The following is a 21,173-nucleotide window of genomic DNA, read 5'->3' as shown; positions in this document are numbered from 1 at the left end:
CCAACGTTTGCACACTAATTCTATCCCCCTATATCTGTTTTCCAATTTGCTTTCTGTCTTTGTCTTGGAATGAGATTACTAAGTTTTGCCTTGGACCTGGCTGTAGTGCTTGGCTGGGAGGGAAACAGTCAAATGCATAGTTAATATTTTGGGAGATGATATTTTTTCCTTTTAAATCATCTCCCTGTTATGTATGGTTCTATTTGTTCTTTTGAATGTATAATGTAAGCATTTGAGTGTATTCCTCTTAGTGGGGACTTGTGCTGGTGTCTAGGTGAGACTTTTAAGTGATCTCAAACTAAGTACATTGATGTTGTGCTCTTGGAATCTACATCGGTTCCCTCTTTGAACCAATTCCCCTTTATCTTACTTTTCCTCAAGTTCTTTTAATTGTAATTCTAGAATATTTTTACCATCCAATTTCTTCCTTTTTACTGGCGCTGATATGACCTAAATGTGTTGCAAGCGCCGTAAAACCCTTAAAAACAAAACAACAAGCATTTATTTTTATAGCGCAATATCCACTAAATATGCTGTTTACAAGGGGTCCCATGCCAACAGCAATATTTAACGTGTAAGACGAGACATGACTCCTGTTTGGCGATATTCCAATTTTTTTTTCTGACAAAAACGCTGTTAACAACCAGCTACTCATTTTACACGAGTAAGGTGAGAGAATGCATGTCAGTTAAGAGCCTTTTCCAAAGACTCAAATATTTCAACTATGTTTGCTCAGTGGACTTTCAGGGATGTTAGATATCTGAGACTTTTATTTATTATTTAGATGAGTACAAAGTATTGTATTACAAGCATTGTGAGAATGCGGGTGATGTTCCTACAATGGACAGATAAATGAAAAACTATAACCATATCAACAACAACATAAACGACAATTTCTTGGACAACATAACAGAAAATACCCTTTTATTCCATGATCATCACGAAAAAAAAATAAAATAAATAAAACATTTATCATTATGCAATGCTCAATTTAATCAAAGGAGCAATTCAATAATCGAAATGTGGACAGTGGAACCGCGCTATAACAGTAATGGTGGACTAGAGTCCAAATTATAGGCGAAACCAGCCACATGGCCTAAATCCCCATTTTAAAAAAAATCATTTATAGTGTTTCTCTTTCACACACTTTCAAGCTGACCGTTGTGTGTTTGTGTGTGTGTTGGGCCATGTTATACAACAATCCACAGCATGTTATAGTTTTAATCAACATGGCATGCCTCGTCAAAAGCATTTCAACCATTACATCATTACCTGCGCTCTCATTCATCAAGACTGTCAAACAGCTAAAGTATAACATTGCCATATTAAAGGAATTTGGCGGTGGTTGGCTCCATGTTATTGTTAGTAAACCAACATTTTTGGTCATTTGAAAACACAGGGTGACAGCATTCCTGATTATTTCAATTGAAATAGTCATGTTTCTGATTACTTGGAAATAAAAATTTCTTAAATCGATCCATGCGTTCCGGTTAACCAGTAAAAAAAAGTCTGCCACAGACAGTTTATTCCAATTAAGCGGCTGTTCCGATAAAGTAGCATTCCAAATACCGGCTTCGATTGTATTATTATTATTATTATTATTATTATTATTATTATTATTATTATTAGTATTATTATTATTAGTATTATTGTTTTTATCATCATTTATTATTATTGTTCTACAATTTGTTACTGGTCTTCTACTTACTATTGTTGTTTTTGTTATTATTATTATTATTATTATTATTATTATTATTATTATTATTATTATTATTAGTAGTAGTAGTAGTAGTAGTAGTAGTAGAAGTAGTAGTGGCAGTTGTAGTAGTAGTAGTAGTAGCAATAGTAGTGTTGTAGTTGTAGTAGTAGTACACATGTAGTAGTAGTAGTAGTAGTAGAAGTAGAAGTAGTAGTAGTAGTAGTAGTAGTTGTAGTAGTGAACATGTAGTAGTAGTAGTAGTAGTAGTAGTAGTAGTAGTAGTATTAGTAGTAGTAGTAGTAGTAGTAATAGTTTAAGTAGTAGTAGTAGTGGTAGTAGTAGTAGTAGTAGTAGTAGTAGTAGTAGTAGTAGTAGTAGTAGTAGTAGCAGCAGCAGCAGAAGCAGCATTTTAGAAGACGGTGATGCAGAGAAACGAAGGGTGCTGCATAATTTTATATCTGGTACTGCAGTTTTAACACTGACGGAATTTTTTTCTTAATTTTAACATGCAAACATGTTCGAGAACGTAAATGCACTCCTTCTACCTCTTCACTGAGAGAGAGATGGAGAGAGTTTAACCCGGCTATGTAGTCGTGTGGTATGGCACTGCTTTCGGATCGGAAGGTCCTGGGTTCGAGCCTCGCTCGGCGCATAGTTGAGTCCTTGGAAAAGGCTATTTACTCACATTCTCTCAACGTGCTCAGGCGTAAAATGAGTACCTGACCGTTAACAGCGTTGTCTCTGTCCGGAAAAAAATTGTAATCTCGCCCAACAGGCGTCATGTCCCGTCGTATGTATTAAATGTTGCTGTTGGTAAAGAACCAACTTTGAGCACGTTTAGTGGATATTGCACTATATAGAAGCTCAAGTTTTTTTTTAAACCCGGAGGTTGTACGGAGTCGCTTCAATGTGCACCGTGAGATCTTGTAAGAAAACGAGAAAGTGACGTCACAGTTGCTATAAAACAATCTTTGATAAAAGTTAAAATGGAGAACACCATTCAAGTTCAACGAGAACAATACAAAGTATAGAATGTCTTGGCGAGAATCGTGGATCTCGTATTTATTTTTGTCAGTTCATCACAAATAAATCCAACAACTGTATTACATTTTTCGACCGTACCGTGATTTTTGCTTGGAATGCTGTGTTTACTGGTGAACTGACAACTGACGGCTGACTACCGTTCCTGCACTGCGAGTGTTTTTGTTGATTCTGAGTGAAGTATTGTGTGGTGTCTTTAAGTTGTAGGGTTTCATGCACGCTTTGGATCCTGATTCGATAGGTATGAGAAAATATTTATTTTAATTAATTTAAGAATACTTTTGCCCCTTCGTGACGATTCTTTTCGTCCCAATAAAGAAATGTCCGTCTGAGTCTACTTGGACTTGGATCGGGAGTGACTTTACTGACTTAGACTTAGACTCTTAGAGTTAGGTTAGACTCTAACTCGAACACTAACCACTAATTCTAACTTTGATCAAGTAGTAATATTGTAGTAGTGGTAGTAGAAGTAGTAGTAGTAGTAGTAGTAGTAGTAGTAGTAGTAGTAGTAGTAGTAGTAGTAGTTGTAGTAGTAGTAGTAGTTCTAGTAGTAGTAGCAGCAGCATTCTAGAAGACGGTGCCGGTGATGATACAAACAAACGAAGGGTGCTGCATAACTTTATTTTTTACACTGCAGTTTTACCACTGACGGAATTTCGGTTTAAACATGTTCAAGAACGTAAATGCACTCCTTCTACCTCCCTGGAAGAGAAATAGGAAAGTACACATGGCACAGATAATTTATTGGAAATGGAGATAGGTTGGGGGCGGCGAATAGTAGTTATTGTGTATGGAAGAACTTCCATATTCAGGCGCCACTCAGGGAAGACCCGTGATCATGCATCAATGTCATAGATTATATATTATATAATACATGGATATTTGTTATAAGTATTCAATAGGTTCAAAATTGAAAAAATCTGAAGTCCACTATTTCAATATGCAATATTTTAACAGTTAAGACATTTCCATGAGGAAGTATAGAATAACCATTAATATAGATAATATCTGCAAGAGATACTTTAAAAGATGTATTCACTCATTCTAAAAAATATAAGTTAGAGTATTAATTTAAAAAGAATTAATCAAATGCAAAGATTAAATAAAACAAAAATAAGAGCCTAAATTTTACTATGGTTTACTTCCCTTGTTTTGAGATTTTGTCATTCCCCAAAATTGTTCTGCTGCTTTCTAGTGTCCATAAAGAGATTTTAATACTAATAATATTTCGGGTACTTTTAATTGTTAATTTGGCTGCTTTTGCATGATACGGATAAAATCAGGGATATCTAAAACTATGGCAAACTTTTTAAAAGTGGCCACACGGCTGTATCTCGATTGGAAATCTAAATCATTAAAAATCTAATCTAGATTTTTTAAAAATAATTTTTGAAGAACTATCACCTTAACTCCAGATGAGCAAGTCAGTATATTTACTATTAGTCATTGAAGTGGTGCCTAGATGTGGAATTTCAGCCGTGTGTACTATCAGCATTTCTCTGCGTGATGTGTAGCATACTACGACAAGGCAACAAAAAGCTAGTGACAAGTGCATGACTGGCCTATCAGCAAATTGACCTATCGTATGTTTAGACTTAGGGATGTGCATCTCATGACTGATTAGATAACCATGCCTATTGACAAGTGAGTGGTTAGTTATGCGCTCTATGCTAACCCTGAGGCTGTCATTTCTTATCATAAGGAAGGTGCACTACTTTTGTTTCGAAATGCAGTTAGTTTTGGTACTGGCTGCCAGTGGCGGGATTGGGGTAGATGGAAAGCAGAGGAACGTGGGATGGTAGAATTTAACTGTTGGATTTTTCCAACTCGCCTTTTCTTCTGAAGTAAGTGGTAGAGGGGAGGGGATGAGGAACGGTATCGGTGTGGTGAAGGGAGAGTGGGAGTTAAAAGGATGGAAGTCACAGTCATGTTTGATTTATTTACCTAGGATGATAACTTGATAACTCAAAATGTGCTCCTTGCATTATTTATTTCCTTCAATATTGCCTTTCTTCAAATACTTTATGCTTGAAATAATGGGTGTCTGAGTTTACACAGGCTTGGGATCGTCCATGGTCCCCTCATTAATATTGTTTATTGTTTTGTTTGTTTTCCGTTCTATTGTTTTATTGGGTTTTTTTACTGTTTGCTTGTTTTCGTTTATTTTTTTTTTTGCATTTTATGGTTGTAAATCCCATCATTTTCCTTTGCATTTGAAATCCCTCATTTCCCTAATAAGGCATCAAGGATCGTCTGTTTTCTTGCTGAGGCAAGATGTTTATAAATGTAAATTCAAACCAGTTGTTGTAAACTTTGTTCTTAGTCCACCACAGACTGAGTAATTTGATTGAAACAAAAACCATATGGCAGCCCTGTATAGATTTTGACCAGCAAAAGCACCTTTGATGCAAGCCGACATCTTTTTCATATTGGACTAACTTTCACTCTTTTGTTCTCAACATTTGTAAGAGTCAAAGAGATTAGCCGTGATGAGAAACAATAAGCTCTCATCAAACCCAATGCAAATCAAATCAAATCACAATGCACAACGTTAATTGTCAATACCCCCCCCCCCCCCCCCCCCCCTCAAAAAAAAAAGGACATCACTCATTCTCTCCTTACAAATTATGTCATTGTTTACTTGTTGCCTGGACTATGCCCAGTCCCGTCTTGTCTAATGGAGATGACCACACAAACCCTTACTGCAAAGCCCCATCCTCTTTTGTCTCTAATTGAATGGTGACACACTACTGTAGCATTAAACCCCACCCACTCTCGATTCTTCAACCTGTCATAATTTAACCCATGATGGAATCTATTCAAGAGATTTTGTTTGATTGATATATTAAATTTTCCACCTTTTCAGGTCGAAAATTTGTTGCGATTAACCGATGTTTATTCCAATTAACCAGTGACTTTTATATAGAATTAATTCCGTTTCTTAGGAAATGTTGTGATTAACCAAAAGTTGCGATTATATGGAGTAGACTGTATCATTATTTATTATAATAATCATCATCATAATAATAATAATAATAATAATAATAATACATGACATTTATAACGCGCATTTTCATCACTGGGTGATGCTCAATGCGCGAAACAATAATACAGTGACATTATTATACAAATGAAACATTATACAAACTACATCAACATAATATTATCATTATACAACAATGTAATAACTAAACATAAAGTCATTAATACAAGATATGTTATAATACATCCACATGCTATGTCAAATACGGAAATAATATAAAATAATGATATAATAACATAAACTAAATTAACATTCATATTGGGGTCAAATTACAAAGATGCATTAATCAAGATGTGTTTTAACAAAGAGATGGTGTTTTAACTTTGATTTAAATATTGATAAGGACTGCGCTTCTCTTATTCTTTTAGGAAGAGAGTTCCAGATGGAAGGTCCGACGTGACTGAACGATCTGCCGCCGTAAAATTTATATTTATATTTATTTGTAACAATTAATTTTGTAGAATCTAGTGCAGAACGTAGACTCCTCGTTGGCTTATAAGTTTCTAAAAATTCAGTAATATACAATGGTGCTTGATCATTAAGGCACTTATAGCACAATACTGCTAGTTTGAATTCGATTCTCACTTTAACTGGTAACCAATGCAGCTCATACAAAAGTGGCAACGAGTAGGATGTTATCTTCTTTCTTAAAATCAATTTAGCAGCCGCATTCTGGATACTTTGAAGGCGTGATATCTTATCATTGCTTACATTCGAGATTAACGAATTACAGTAATCTATTTAAGATAGTATGAAAGATGTTATTAGTTTGCATGTTACTTCTCTTGTTAGGAAAGGTCTAACTGAAGCAATTCTTTTTAATCCTATTGTCAAACTTCTACATAGAGAATCAAACTGTGCCTGCATAGTCATATGTTGATCTAGCATTACCCCGAGGTTTTTCACACACGTTGAGAGGTTAATTGTGCACCCATTTATATTTAGAGTAAACTTCAGAAAATCATCTTTCAAAACACTTTTTCTACCACACACCATCACCTCTGTCTCTTCATTATTCAGCTTTAACTTGTTAATTTCCATCCAGCATTTAACATCTCTAATACAGTCTTCAACACGGGTAATCAATGATGGGATATTACTAGGGATATCGCTTACATAGATCTGAGTGTCATCAGCATAGAAATGATACATTAATTTATCTTTAACAAAAATATCCGAAAGAGGTTGAGTATAAAGAGTAAAAATAATAGGACCAAGGACAGACCCCTGCGGAACGCCGTAATTTAGAGGAAATGTTTCTGATACTGCGCCATCGATCAGAACCGACTGAGATCTTGATGTTAGGTATGATTTAAACCAACTAAGCGCAGTGTCTCTTATTCCAAAAGTAATTTCTAATCGTTTAATAAGTATCTCGTGATCAATGGTGTCAAATGCAGCCGAAAGGTCCAACATAGTCAATAAACAGACATGATTTTTGTCAATACTATTAAGAATATCAGTGCATACTTTTAAAAGGGCAGTTTCAGTGCTATGATGTGATTTATAGGCAGATTGGAAATTTTCACTTAAATTATTTAGATGGATATGATACAAAAGTCTTTTTAACACAATGCGTTCAAGCACTTTGGATAGATATGGAAGGTTGGAGACAGGTCTGTAATTTTTCAGTTCGTTTACATTTAGATCGGACTTCTTTAATAGTGGTTTAACAATGGCACGTTTAAACGAGTCGGGGACACTACCTGAGACCAACGAATTATTTATAAGTTCAGTTATTGTTGGTAACAGTTCTTCAATACAAGTCTTAAGAATACTAGTTGGGATGGGGTCTACTAAGTCACAATATTTTGATGGGCTATCTAAAATGGCTGACTTCACTTCATCTTCAGTGGCTGGATCGAAAACATGTAGTGGCGTTCCATGGAATGGTCCAAAGCTCGGTGACGATGATGATGATGTATTGTCTATGTTTTCCCTAATGGATTTTATCTTGTCGTTTCTTGTCGTTTTGTTTCGAAATGCAGTTAGTTTTGGTACTGGCTGCCAGTATATATACAGTTGTTATTTATTATTATTATTATTATTATTATTATTATTATTATTATTATTATTATTATTATTATTATTATTTATTATTATTATTATTATTATATTATTATTATTATTATTACGTAGTGTTTTTATGCACCTTCTTTGACGGTGTATCTTAACGGACCGTTTTTATACACCTCCGTCACGCATGCGCATCCCACCCAATTTCATCAGCGATATTGTGTTTCTGTATTTGGACATGGCGAAAGTTATATTGTGACATCTGTAGGATGTTTTTGTGAATAAATTTATATAGAAATAATAATAATTTAAAAAATCGAAGTATAAAACCAGAAAATAGAATTTTAGAAAGACCTTATTAAATCTGATGAACAGTCAGGTGGCTCCGTAGCCCAGTGGACAAGCTGTCAGACTCTAACCTTGAAAGTACCGAGTTCGATTCCCATTGTAGACATTTTTTTTAAAGTTTACTTTATTGGGAAAGACATCTTTTTTTTTTCTTTCTTTTTGTTTGTTTGTTTGTCTTTGTTTTGTTTTTTTCAAAAGTTTTTTTATCATGTTTTTAAAAAACTTCGATTTTAATTTTCTAAAATTATTTATTTATTTGAGATCAGTATTTGTGTGCCATGTTTATTTTTACTTTTGATTTTTTAAATTATTGTTATTATTCTTTAACTTATTATCATTGTATAAACGTACATAGATAATCACTAAGCAGCGTGCTAAACTACAATCTAAAACTATTTAAATCTCATGGACGTATGCAGCAACATTTTCATTAATTTACTATCACCGCCAACGGAGGTGCATAAAAACGGTGCGTTTTTGTACACCTCCAATAGAGGTGCATAAAAACTGTGCGTTTTTGTACACCTCCAACGGAGGTGCATAAAAACGCCACCTTATTATTATTATTATTATTATTATTATTATTATTATTATTATTATTATTATTATTATTATTATTATTATTATTATTATTATTATTATTATTTTATTATTATTATTTTTATTATTATTAATGTCACTTGTGTTACAACTACTGTTGTAATTACTTTTTTTATTTTTATTTATTTTTTTTTCCAGCGACATGGACCCCGTTGAAAGTACAGACTTTGATTTTTTCGACACACCAAGAAATCAGAAACTTGATGATTCAGACGAGGAACACGATCGAAATAATTCTCGGTCACTAAACTCTGGATCAACTGAGATCCGTCCAAATCCTGGTGAGGTGAAAAATAAAAAGAATGTGACTGAAAAAAGACAGTCTTTATCATCCCTGTCAGAGTCTAGTGCTGGTGATGATGATTATTCAAGTGATTCTGTGTCTTCACTGTCAGATATTGATCAGTCTGAAAATACACAGTCTAAACAATCCCGAGATCAAAGGTCATATTCCTCTGGATCATCAGCATCAAGCTCATACAGAGATGACAGGAAAAAATCAATAAAAAACAGGTCACGTAATAGATCTGCCTCCGGAAGTGATGAAAACAGTGATGATATTTCTAAATCAAAAAATTCAATCTCTGGAAGTAGCAACAATACAGATAGAAATCTTAAGAGTAGAATGGGATATAGAAACAATAAACAATCAGAAACTAAAACTTCATATAAGCCTGGCAGATCCAATAGAAAGGAGGAAGAAGATTATAGTTCTAGTGCGTATTCTGATGGAGAGGAAACGTCGAATGGATTTGTGGAAAGTCAGTCTGAATATGACAAGAAATTAAGAAATAAGAATAGCTCAAAGAGACAAGAGGCCTGGGGGCAAGACAAATCATCTTCATCCAAAATGTATTCTAAAGACAGGCCAAAGACTGCAAAGCAAAGAAATGATCACAATGGTAGTCGACAAAAACAGCGTAGCCCACAAAATTCCGATTCTGAAGCTCTTTCTGATAGTGACATAACGGATGTGTCCCCGATGGAATCACCACGTTCGAATGGAAATAGATCCAATACCAGTTTGTCTCGTCTTGGTGCTGCTGGTGATGGTGAAAATTCTAAAGCCCGATTTAAGGCATTACCTTTAGATGAAAGGGAGATTGAGGATTTAGATGAAAGTCAGGTAGATTCTTCAGGGATTGATTTGAAAATATTGATGAAGGCAGTGGGGGAGTTGGAAAAAAAGAAGCGTGTGGAAGCTAATAGTCGAAGAGTTATGTTTGCACCCATGACTTTGAAAAGAAATGACAAATCAAATTATACTTTTGATAGGGACAGAACTCATGATATAGATCGTGAAAATGATCGCCTTTTGAAAGAGATTGTGAAGCAAGTCCATGCAGACCGCAAAAAGCAGTACTTTAGGAGTCCTGTTGCACCCAAAACAAAGATTACACCATCTGCCATTAACAGAGAAAGGGACATGAGACGTATTGAGTCAGAAAATATTGTAAGTACCAACTTATTTTACCCATTGTTTTATTTGTTTTTAGTTTGTTTGATTCGTCGTGGGGAATTTTTGTTTTTTTTGTTGGATGTATCAGTGTTCATGGAAGTCATTGTTAATCAACAGAGGTTTCCACCCCCCCCCCCCCCCCCCCCCCTAATCAGCACCTGACCATTATTATTTTTTTTTAGTGTGTATTTTATTAGGTGAGTTGGGTTGTTTGATTTTTTTTGTTTCTGTTTTTTTCCCCCTATGGAAGATAAAAAGCCATAACATATTTTGATTTGTGGAGGCTCCAGGTCATACATTTCCACTTCATACCTGTCTCTCCGTTTCGGGTTCTATTACTCCATTTACATTGTGAAAACTAAATTTTTAGCCAGTAATATGAGAGGCGTGTCGTAACATTCTTTGGTTTCATTTTTGAAGAAAGGATGTATAAATTCTTAAGTCGCTAAACTGTAAGATGTCATATCTCTGATTAGTTACTATAATTTCACTTTTTGTTATCTGGTTTACCTCGATATAACAACGCTTTTAGGCAGTGAGTGACATATAGTAATTTCCACTGAGCCTTATGTCTTATCCTAAGTGTCAAGTCTTACTGTTGGCTTGGAACTCCTTGCAAAGAGCTTTGAGCACATTTAGCGGATATTGCACAATATAAAAGCTCAAGTTTTTTGTGTTTTTTTACGACCCCAAGCGTCGTAGCCTTGTTAACCAGACACCGGAATGAAATCTAAGAGCTATCTGGGGTTTTTTTTTTTGTGGACTTCATAATTTTTTTATAAACTTGAACATTTATATAGAGCAATATCCACTAAACGTGCTCAAAAGTGCGTTACAAGCAGTCCCTAGCTAATAGCAACAATTAAAATGTAGAACGGGACATGCCGCCTGTTAGGAGACATTACAAAATAACAGAGACAACACTCTGCCAGGAACCAATTTTTCACCTGAGTATGGTGAGAGAATGTGATGAAAGAGCCTTTTCCAAGGAATCAACTATCACTGCTCAGAGCGGGACTCAAACCCTGGACATTCCGACCCGAAGGCGAGTGTCATACCACACAATCAAGACAACATAGCCACACAGATGCTCATATGTGACCCCTCGTCTCAAAACGTTATTATGTCGGGATGGACCAGATGCTAAAAAGTCAAATTATAGTTAAACTGGTCAAAAATATGAAACGTTGGTATTTATTAGCACAGTAAAATATGATATTCCTTCTCCTCTATAAAGCATAAAAACTCAACTTAAGTCTGATATTTCTGTCTACGATTTCCATTTTCAGCATCTTAATCTTCCCAACTTAATACCGTTTTGAGACGAGGGGTCACGTATTATGATTGATAAACAAAAAGTTGGTTTTTGGTGTGAAAATGAAGGCAAACATGATCTTATCATAATAAAGCTCATCATTGGATGTAATCGAGTTCATCTCATCAACATTACAATAGAGGTTACGATACTGTGGCCATGAATACTCTCGACTAATGGTTCTTTCAAGAGAAAATCAATATAAAACATAATTAATTATTTACCCAACATTCGGACGGCAATTAAGTCATGGTGAACGATTACGCCCCTGAACGTTATAACAGGTCTTTGTTCTTCTATAGCTGTCACTTTTTAATTTGTTTTGTGCTTTGGTTGCGTGCGCACGCACGCACGCGAGTGTATGTATATTAATTGTGTTTGTGAGTGTATATATATATATATATATATATATATATATATATATATATATATATATATATATATATATATATAAACATACAAAACACATACACACACGCACACACACAGACACACACACACACATATATATATATATATATATATATATATATATATAACACATACACACACGCACACACACAGACACACACACACACGCATATATATATATATATATATATATATATATATATATATATATATATATATATAACACATACACACACGCACACACACAGACACACACACACACGCATATATATATATATATATATATATATATATATATATATATATATATATATATATATATATATATATATAACACATACACACACGCACACACACACGCTGAGTTCTTGGAAAAAGCTCTTTACTCACATTCTCTTATCGTACTCAGAATGATGTAAAATGATTACCTGGCCGTTAACAGCGTTGTCTCTGTCGAAAAAAAAAAAAAAGAAGAAGAAATATCGCCTAACAGAGGTCGTGTCTCGTCCTACATGTTAAGTGTTGATGTTGGCCAAGAATCTCTTGAAAAGTGCTTTGAGTACGTTTAGCGGATATTGCGCTATATAAATGCGCAAGGAACTATATCCATTGTCCTCGACCTTTTTAAAAAAAGTAATTGTAGATTCAATGTTCCGCATCAATCCGACAAAACACCGTTTAGCGGTGGCGGGTGACAATAATAATTATACATCAATTATTGTCATTTACATTGCATGTTAGATGTGGCGCCCTCAGCAACTCTTGGTGCATTCAATCTGGTCAGTACAATTCACCATTTGCCAGGAGCTTGCTTATCTTGCAATGCGTTCGTTATTATTTTCTTTAAATCTCGCTAACTCTACATTGTGTTTGCTGACATTAGATTTAGATGTTAAGGCGGGCGTATCAGGTTCTGGCTTGAGTTTAAGTCTGCCTCGATTAGGGTCTAGAGCTGATTTTAAAGTCAAGAAGAGTGATGATGGGCGGAAAAAGGTGGGGGAGGGGGGGGGGGTGAGTAAAGATGCCTTACCTAAGCAAAGTACCGGCTTTTAACCCTTTGCTTACCAACCATTTTCAGAATTGTCCCCAAAATTTCACACCCATCCAACACAAAAATAGTTTTTTCTTACTCAAACAGAAAAGCAACACATTCATTTTGTGCATAATAATATTGATCAGCAAAATGAACTCTAAAACACAATGTCACGTTTTTATGGCTATAATAAAAGTTTTCTTTAAACTGTGTGATTTACAAAAGGAATCTGAATGATGAAGTGCTGATTTGATCGTAACCAGAATGTGACGATTTTCCTATGGTTGGTAAGGAGAGGGTTAATCAATATGGGATAGACAATAATTAATTTGACAAATTTTTAATGTGTTAAGGTCTGTTGACTTGACAACTTTAATTATTCTCTCACCTTGCAGCGGGGATTGATTCGGTTATTCTGCGATAATAAATTATATTATTACAATGACTTTACGATTGTATTCTTGAACTCGTGCGTTTGAAATGTTGAATTCGTTTCACATAGGTCGTAAATAATAATAATAGTCCGTGGTCAGGGGATATGCATGATTAGCGCCGAGTGGACGGGAAAGGTAGGGGAGTATTTTTTTTTTTTTTACTTCATATAATTATATCGATAGTTAATATGACCCGTCAATAGGCTTCAACAGTCGTGACGTCACTTCCCTCGTAAAGACACATAGTAACTTAGTAACTGGTTCTAAACTATCGGAACAATGGCGGACGCCCTTATGAAATACTTCTCCGACGAGCATAAAAGTGTATCCAGAGAAGAAAAACATTATAAATCTGATCATGTTTTGACTTTTATATGTGACCCTTCGCCTCAAAACGGTATTAAGTCGGGATGGTTAAGATGTTGTAAATTGAATTTATAGCCAGATATCAGACTTGTGTTGAGTTGTATGTTTTATTGAGGAGAATGGACACCATATTTTAGGGTGCTAATGCCAACAATTTATATTTTTGACCAGTTTAACATTAAATTCGGCTTTTAACCATATGCTTCGTTGCGACATAATACCGTTTTGAGACGATGGGTCACATATATTCTTATCACATGACATTTGAAAAAGTTCTAGCCAGCATGAAGAATAAAAAGCACCGAATTTTTTTCGGTTGATTTCATGATACATTGCTATCAAAATCAACCACTTTTTCGTGCTTACTATTTCATGGCTTCTTGTAGCCCTGTGGATTATGGCCCAAGTCGATAGTTTTGTTATGTCTTCCTTTGGTTGATTTCCATTTCATGATACATTGCTATCAAAATCAATTAACGACCACTTTTTCATGCTTACTATTTCATGGCTTCTTCTAGCCCTGTGGATTATGACTCAAGTCGATAGTTTTGTTATGTCTTCCTTTGGTTGATTTCCATTTCATGATACATTGCTATCAAAATCATTTAACGACCACTTTTTCATGCTTACTATTTCATGGCTTCTTCTAGCCCTGTGGATTATGACTCAAGTCGATAGTTTTGTTATGTTAGCCTTTGGTTGATTTCCATTTCATGATACATTGCTATCAAAAGCAATTAACGACTAGAACTTTTTCAGATAAATCGATTTGAATCTTTACTTTTGAGCGTCAACTGTATTTTATTATATCCGTTACGGAAAAAATCTATACCCACTCAAGCAGCACCTGGAACGAATTTCCCAGCTTGCATTCTGTAACTTTGTGACCCTTCGCCTCAAAAAGGGTATTAAGTCGGCTTGGTTAAGATGTTGAAAATTGAAAATTGTAGCCAGAAATATCAGACTTGTGTTGAGTTTGTATGTTTTATTGAGGAGAATGGATACCATATTTTAGGGCGCCAATGCCAACAATTTATATTTTTGATCAGTTTAACATTTAATTCGGCTTTTAAGCATATGGTTCGTTCCGACATAATACCGTTTTGAGACGATAGGTCACATTTGTTGCCCACCGTCTCAATCCGGTATTTTATCCGGCTCACCATCTCACTTAAATTTGGATTTATCTGTATTATAATATTATTTGAGTTGAATGTAATGCTTTATTTAATCAAGGAGAGTGAATGTCATTTCTTGAGCTGCGAAATTGTTTTAATTTCAGACTTCAAACTCAGTTCTGTTCATCTGGGTCAGCCCGACATATATCGGCTTTGGTGCAATGGGCCACTAATAAGAGCCTTAGTGATAAACATTACAAATTGATCTCTTGAGTCTGAGACGGTTACAGATAGTATGGGGAAGGGGGGGGGGGGGGGTTTTATTTTTATTTTTTTTTTAAATTTGTATTTGTTTTTGTTTTGCTTAAATCTATGAAAATGCGCTATGTAAATGCATTAGTACCGTTTCTAGGCGGTGGGTCATATATTATTATTTGTTATTATTGTGGGTTCCACTACCCTACTCATCAAACGAAGAATTTGGTCCTACCATATAATTTCTCCCCCTACACTTCGATCCCTTTTTCTATATCTATAATAGCTTGATCTGTTCAGTGGTCTGGGTCCTTGAAGACATTCCAAATCCTTAGATTGTTATCATATTATGAGAGAATCACTTTCTTTATTATTATTATTATTATTATTATTATTATTATTATTATTATTATTATTATTATTATTATTATTATTATTATTATTATTATTATTATTATTATTATTATTATTATTATTATTATTATTATTATTATACGTGTGCAAGATGAGTTTATATCTAGGACTTCATATATAGATGTCGCTGGTTTATATACAACTAAATGCCTCACAAAGCAGGCATAATATAAAAATACAGACTCCTTGCTCGAACATAGATTTTCGCTCAATGCACGCACACCAGACACATCGTTTTTACTATCCTATATGTTACCATCAACGTCCAAAATGCCACAACTACTTCCTATACCACTTTTATCATCATCATCATCATTATCATCTTCATCGTCGTCGTCGTCATCGGTATCATCACCACTGCTGCAACGAACACTGCTACCTCAAAAACAATAAAAATAAGATCTAATATTTTATTTAAGTTTAAAGTAGAGCGTTAGTCAGATGTAAAATTTCCTTCTTGCTTGCTACAAAAGTCAATCAAGCATTAAAAAATCGAAATGTAGGCGAAACTTCATTGACGCGACTTTAGAATTTCAAATCAATGGCAACAATAATAATACGTAGTAACAACAACAAGAAAAGCCTAATGATAATGAAATCGATTTCATAAACTAATGCGAAATCAATGTCTGTATTCTGCTTATTATTGGTTGTTATTGACATGTATAGACTACTACGGTGGGGGCGAAGTGGGCCCAAGTCGTGTCGTTTATTTTTATTTTTCTTATCGGTCTAGTTGTTATACCGTTTTCTTGTTTTGCTTTTATTTTATTTTTATTTTTTATTATTATTATTATTATTATTATTATTATTATTATTATTATTATTATTATTATTATTATTATTATTATTATTATTATTATTATTATTATTATTATTATTATTATTATGTATGTTTAACTTTACGAAAATTTGTCACATATCCTATCCTTACTTTGGTCCTTGATTTCTCTTTCTCTCTCTCTCTCTCTCTCTCTCTCTCTCTCTCTCTCTCTCTCTCTCTCTCTCTCTCTGTGTGTGCGTGTGTGTGTGCGTGTGTGTGTGTGTGTGTCCCTCTCTCTTACTCTCTCTATCACAAAACATGCACACGTAACATTCTCTCTCCCTCCCTCCCTCCCCCATCCTCTCTCTCTCTCTCTCTCTCTCTCTCTCTCTATTTCCTTCTCTCTCTCTCTCTCTCTCTCTCTCTCTCTCTCTCTATCTATCTATCTATCTATCTATCTCTTTCTTTCTCTCCCTCTCTCTCTCTCTCCTCTCTCTCTCTCTCTCTCCCTCTCTCCCTACTCTCCTCCCACCCGAGGTCTCATTAATCTCTCACTCCTCCAAATGTATGAAAGAATAGTCCATTTATTCATATTACTACCTAAAACAACACCGTTAAAATAATGCTTAGAAGTCGCTGACGGTAAAAAGTATATAAATGTATCTACGTATTGATCGGACTAATATAGATAGTAGTTGATAGATCATTCAGTTGTTGAGAATGGCGGACGTAACTCCACAGGGAGTACCAGACCCTTCTTATCATTACAGTAAACCTCGGATATGAAGATTACAATGGGAATGAGAGGAAGATCTCGTAGTTAAAGTTTGAACTAAGATCGACGCTTTTTTTCCCCTTGTAAAGCTAGTAAATGTATCCTTGAGAATTTATATAGAGCTATATCCACTATCGTGCTCAAAGCGCTTTGCCCTAGCCCAATACGGAATACGTAGGACGAAAGGTGACATGACGCCTATTAGGCGATACATATTACATTATTTTTCCAACAGACAGCGCTGATAACGGCGAGGTACACATTTTACACTTGAGTACGATGAGAGAATGTGAGTAAAGAGCTTTTTTTCCAAGGACTCATTCATGCACCGCTCAGAGCGGGACTCGAGCCGATTCGAATGCAAGGCGAGTGCCATTCAACTAGACCACATACATAGCCACAACTTGCATACGAGCTCGTTGAATCAGTGTGTTCCACTGTATTAGATACGGCAACCGCTTTCCTCCCCCCCCCCCCCCCCCCCCCTTTCCTTCTCAGAAATTGGCAAGAAAATAATAATATATTTCTATGTCGTAGCTTTTAGCCTTTACAACTCGTTATACAGAGGCCCGGAAGCTATGAAAGATTGAATTGACGTTGATGGGACACTGAAGGCAGACGACGGTCTTTCTCTCCTTTCAGGTCCTGCCTGACCTTTGAGGTGCACTACGATAAATGTCATAATGTTTTTGATAACAGCAAGTCGGCGTTAGGAGTCCTCTGTGTTAGAGAGTTGTATGTGATCAATCAAAGATAAAGGAATTCAAAGATTTAAAAAAAAAGCTAAAAGCATTAAAATCGTCGTGGAAATGTTATCTGTCAAGTGTATATTATTTCATTCCGTCCATCAACCCTGTTTATATCTCAATTTATTCGGTTAATATCATATTCATTTATTTTTTCGTTTGTTTGTTATGTTTGTCTTGTTTTGTATGTTTATCAGTTTACTCATATTAAAAATTATAAATAAAATTCCCTTGTCTCCATCGACTTCATTCCGACATATGTAATACCAGATTGACGCCGTGGGTCACACAATGATATGTTAGATTTGTAACCTTCGAGTTGGCACGTCACATTGATAGATTGATCCTGGTATCTCTGCGTATTTCCCCTTCTTGGTCTACTTCACTGACACTTGTAAATGACGATAGCCTCTGATCTATATATTCTTTTAACTTTCTCATGCCCCCCCCCCTCTCTCTCTCTCTCTCTCTCTCTCTCTCTCTCTCTCTCTCCCTCTCTCTCACTCACTCACTCACTCACTCCCAGATCTGCCAACTTAAAAATCTAAAAATTCTTAATTTTGAAGAGACAAAGAGTGTAGTCGTTGTGGTTAACTTTAAAAATCAATAATTTAACCCTCACAATGACTAAATAACACTTTTAAATCCTTAACATTATGAGCTCTGGCACCAACTTTTATTTTCGATAAGCTTTAATGATTTAGAAATGCCCAAGAAGCTCTGAAATGGGAGCTAAAATTTCGTATTTCTACGAATTTTTCGTAATAATAGGTCGGTCTTCATAGTCTTCAACAGTCGTAATGTCACTTCCTTCCTAATGACGTATGGTAACTTAGTAACACTGGCTCTAAACTATCGGAACAATGGCGGACGCCGTATGAAATATTTCCCCGGCGAGCTTAAAAGCGTATCCAGAGGAAAAAAACCCCCATAAATTTGATCATGTTTTGACTTTTACACATTCTGATCACATGACATATGAAAAGGGAATGAAAAGTTCTAGCCAGCATGAAGAATAAAAAGTAATGATTTTCTTTGTTTAGAACCAAGATGGCCGCCGTTGCCGGGCGCGTGACATCAGACTATTGAATCCAATTCCCATGACCAGGTGATCGTCGGGGGGAGGGGTGGGGGTAGGGGGCATGGGGGATGCAGACTTCACAACCTCACGTCATTCATTGCGGTCTCTGGCCTTTTCTTGAAGGCTATAATTTTTGTCTTCCGAAATGGGCGTCGACTTTCCCTCAAACATCCATCCCCTAAGTTAGTTAATTCTGCGCCTAACGATGCTCTTAGAATTTGTGGCGGAAATCAACTTTAAAAAAAGAATAGATAAGGGCTTTGGCTACATTTGATCTTATCTATAAATTCTATGTCCATACTTTCACGGTTTATTCTAACGCTTTTTTTTACACGACATATCTACATCAATTGCCGGAATTTACTCGATCTCGATTTATCATTTTAAAGTATTTTTCTCTGGGAAAGGGGGAGGGGGACATAATCAAGGTCACTTATAGAGTATGTTTTCCGTTTAAGGAAAGAATTGACTCAAATTTGCCCATGGGAACGGATTGAACAGGTGTCATATTATATTGACAAAATTCTAATATTTTGAATATAATCCTACCTACATAACCTGATCTTTTTGTACAGTAACAAGGGTGGGCGTGCTCATGTCTAGCGGTACCTTGTAATCGTGTATCTATAGTCTATTGTATTGACACGACATGATCGATTGGTAGAAGGACGTCCAAATTGTGTGCCCGTCATTGGCGGATTATAGCCGGAATCCATCTACTTGGAATCCGATAAACAAAATCATATTAATTTGTCCCCATACGGCGAAGTATCGGGAAATGTTATGGATTCACCATGGGCAACAGCCAAAGTAGATGTCAGATGGAGATAAGCCGTGTAAAGAGATGTTCGAACAATTGTGACCCCCTCGTCCCAAAACGGTATTAAGTCGGGATGATTAAGACAAATGAAAATGGAATTTGTAACCAGAAATATCAGACTTAAAATGAGTGTATATGCTTTATAGAGGAGAAGGAATATCATATTTTACTGTGCTAAATACCAACGTTTCATACTTTTGATCAGTTTAACTCTAATTTGACTTTTTAGCATCTGGTCCATCCCGACATAAAACCGTTTTGAGACGAGGGGTCACAATTTTGAAGAAAAAAAAAAGAGGTGGCGATAAGAGGTGGTTTGTGTAGCAAATTAACAAAATAAATACGATCACCCAAATCGTCGCCATCTAATTCTTTTATTATAATGTGGAAAATCTCAACAGACTTTAAATGTATTCTTAATTTCAACAACTATATTCAGACCATAATTTCTTTTCGATTATCAGACGTGAAAATGTGCACAGGTAGAACATGGATGGGATGCACTATTACTATTTTAAAACGTGTACTCTTGTGTAGAATATAGGTATTAAAATTTGTCCCAACTATCGGGAGTCTCTGTGGTGTAATGGTAGCACGTCTAACCAGTAATCAGAAAGTCTGAGGTTTGATCCCCAGTCGAGGTAGATTGATTTTTTTTTAAATCTTTGTTTATTTGGGGTTTTTTGTTTTTTTTTGTTTTTGTATTTTTCTTTCTTGCTTTGTCCGGCACCTTTCATACACACTTGTTATGATCTTTATCTTACACCGGTGCCTGTTCCCTAGTTTCTTAATATGTCAGTAGTGGAAATAATGGATATAGAGATGGTGTTGCCCTGTATTATCACGTTGGAGGATAAGATAAGTGTAAGTATACTAGGAAAAGAGTTCTGCGCTGCAAACGTTGGGTGTCGAAACGTTGGTTCTTCCATCGAATAATTACGTAGGATATCAGAAATTATGCCCCCCCCCCCCCAAAAAAAAAAAATGTTCAACGCAACGCGATAGAGGTGTATTGAAAACTTATATACAGTGTATTCAAACAAGTAGACCTAATTGTTGAAAACAAAAGTCAATGAAAAGATTATGGCATAATTAAATGTTTTCTTAATTTTTCCTACAGACTAATTGGGATGTGTGTGTGTGGGGGGGGGGGGGGGGGGGGTGGTTGTGATTTATTTACCACAATGCCAGGGGGCTGAAGTTATCCCGGGTGTTGTTGCATTAAAGTAACGTAACGATTTGCTCAATCACCCAATAAGATGGTGGTCTATCACAAAGTAGGTTTTGCTAAATATAACATAACGAACCTACCGAATCACTTGTGTACAGCTGACCAGGCGGGAGGTGGGGGGGGGGAGAAAAGAAACAAACACAAACAAACACACACACAAACACACACACACACAACACACACAGGGGGGGGATAGATAGATAGA

General features: G+C 35.5%; 1 protein-coding gene across 1 annotated transcript in view; it reads left to right on the top strand.

Moving 5' to 3' along the window:
* Positions 1–2,667: 2,667 nt before the first annotated feature.
* LOC144971509 (uncharacterized) overlaps positions 2,668–21,173 on the top strand; it is a 26,213-nt gene continuing 7,707 nt past the window's right edge. Inside the window, exons 1-2 of the mRNA XM_078912481.1 lie at positions 2,668–2,981; positions 8,886–10,200. Of these exons, the coding sequence (XP_078768607.1) occupies positions 8,890–10,200 (1,311 nt within the window). The 5' untranslated portion in view covers positions 2,668–2,981; positions 8,886–8,889. The remainder of the gene's footprint in view (positions 2,982–8,885; positions 10,201–21,173) is intronic.

This window comes from Berghia stephanieae, chromosome 4 (genome assembly GCF_034508935.2).
Source record: "Berghia stephanieae isolate SIO BIC M18660-M18661 chromosome 4, UCSD_Bste_1.3, whole genome shotgun sequence".
NCBI classification, from domain to species: Eukaryota; Metazoa; Mollusca; class Gastropoda; order Nudibranchia; family Aeolidiidae; genus Berghia; species Berghia stephanieae.
Note: the sequence above shows the minus strand (reverse complement) of the source record. Positions and strands in the feature narration are given on the sequence as shown.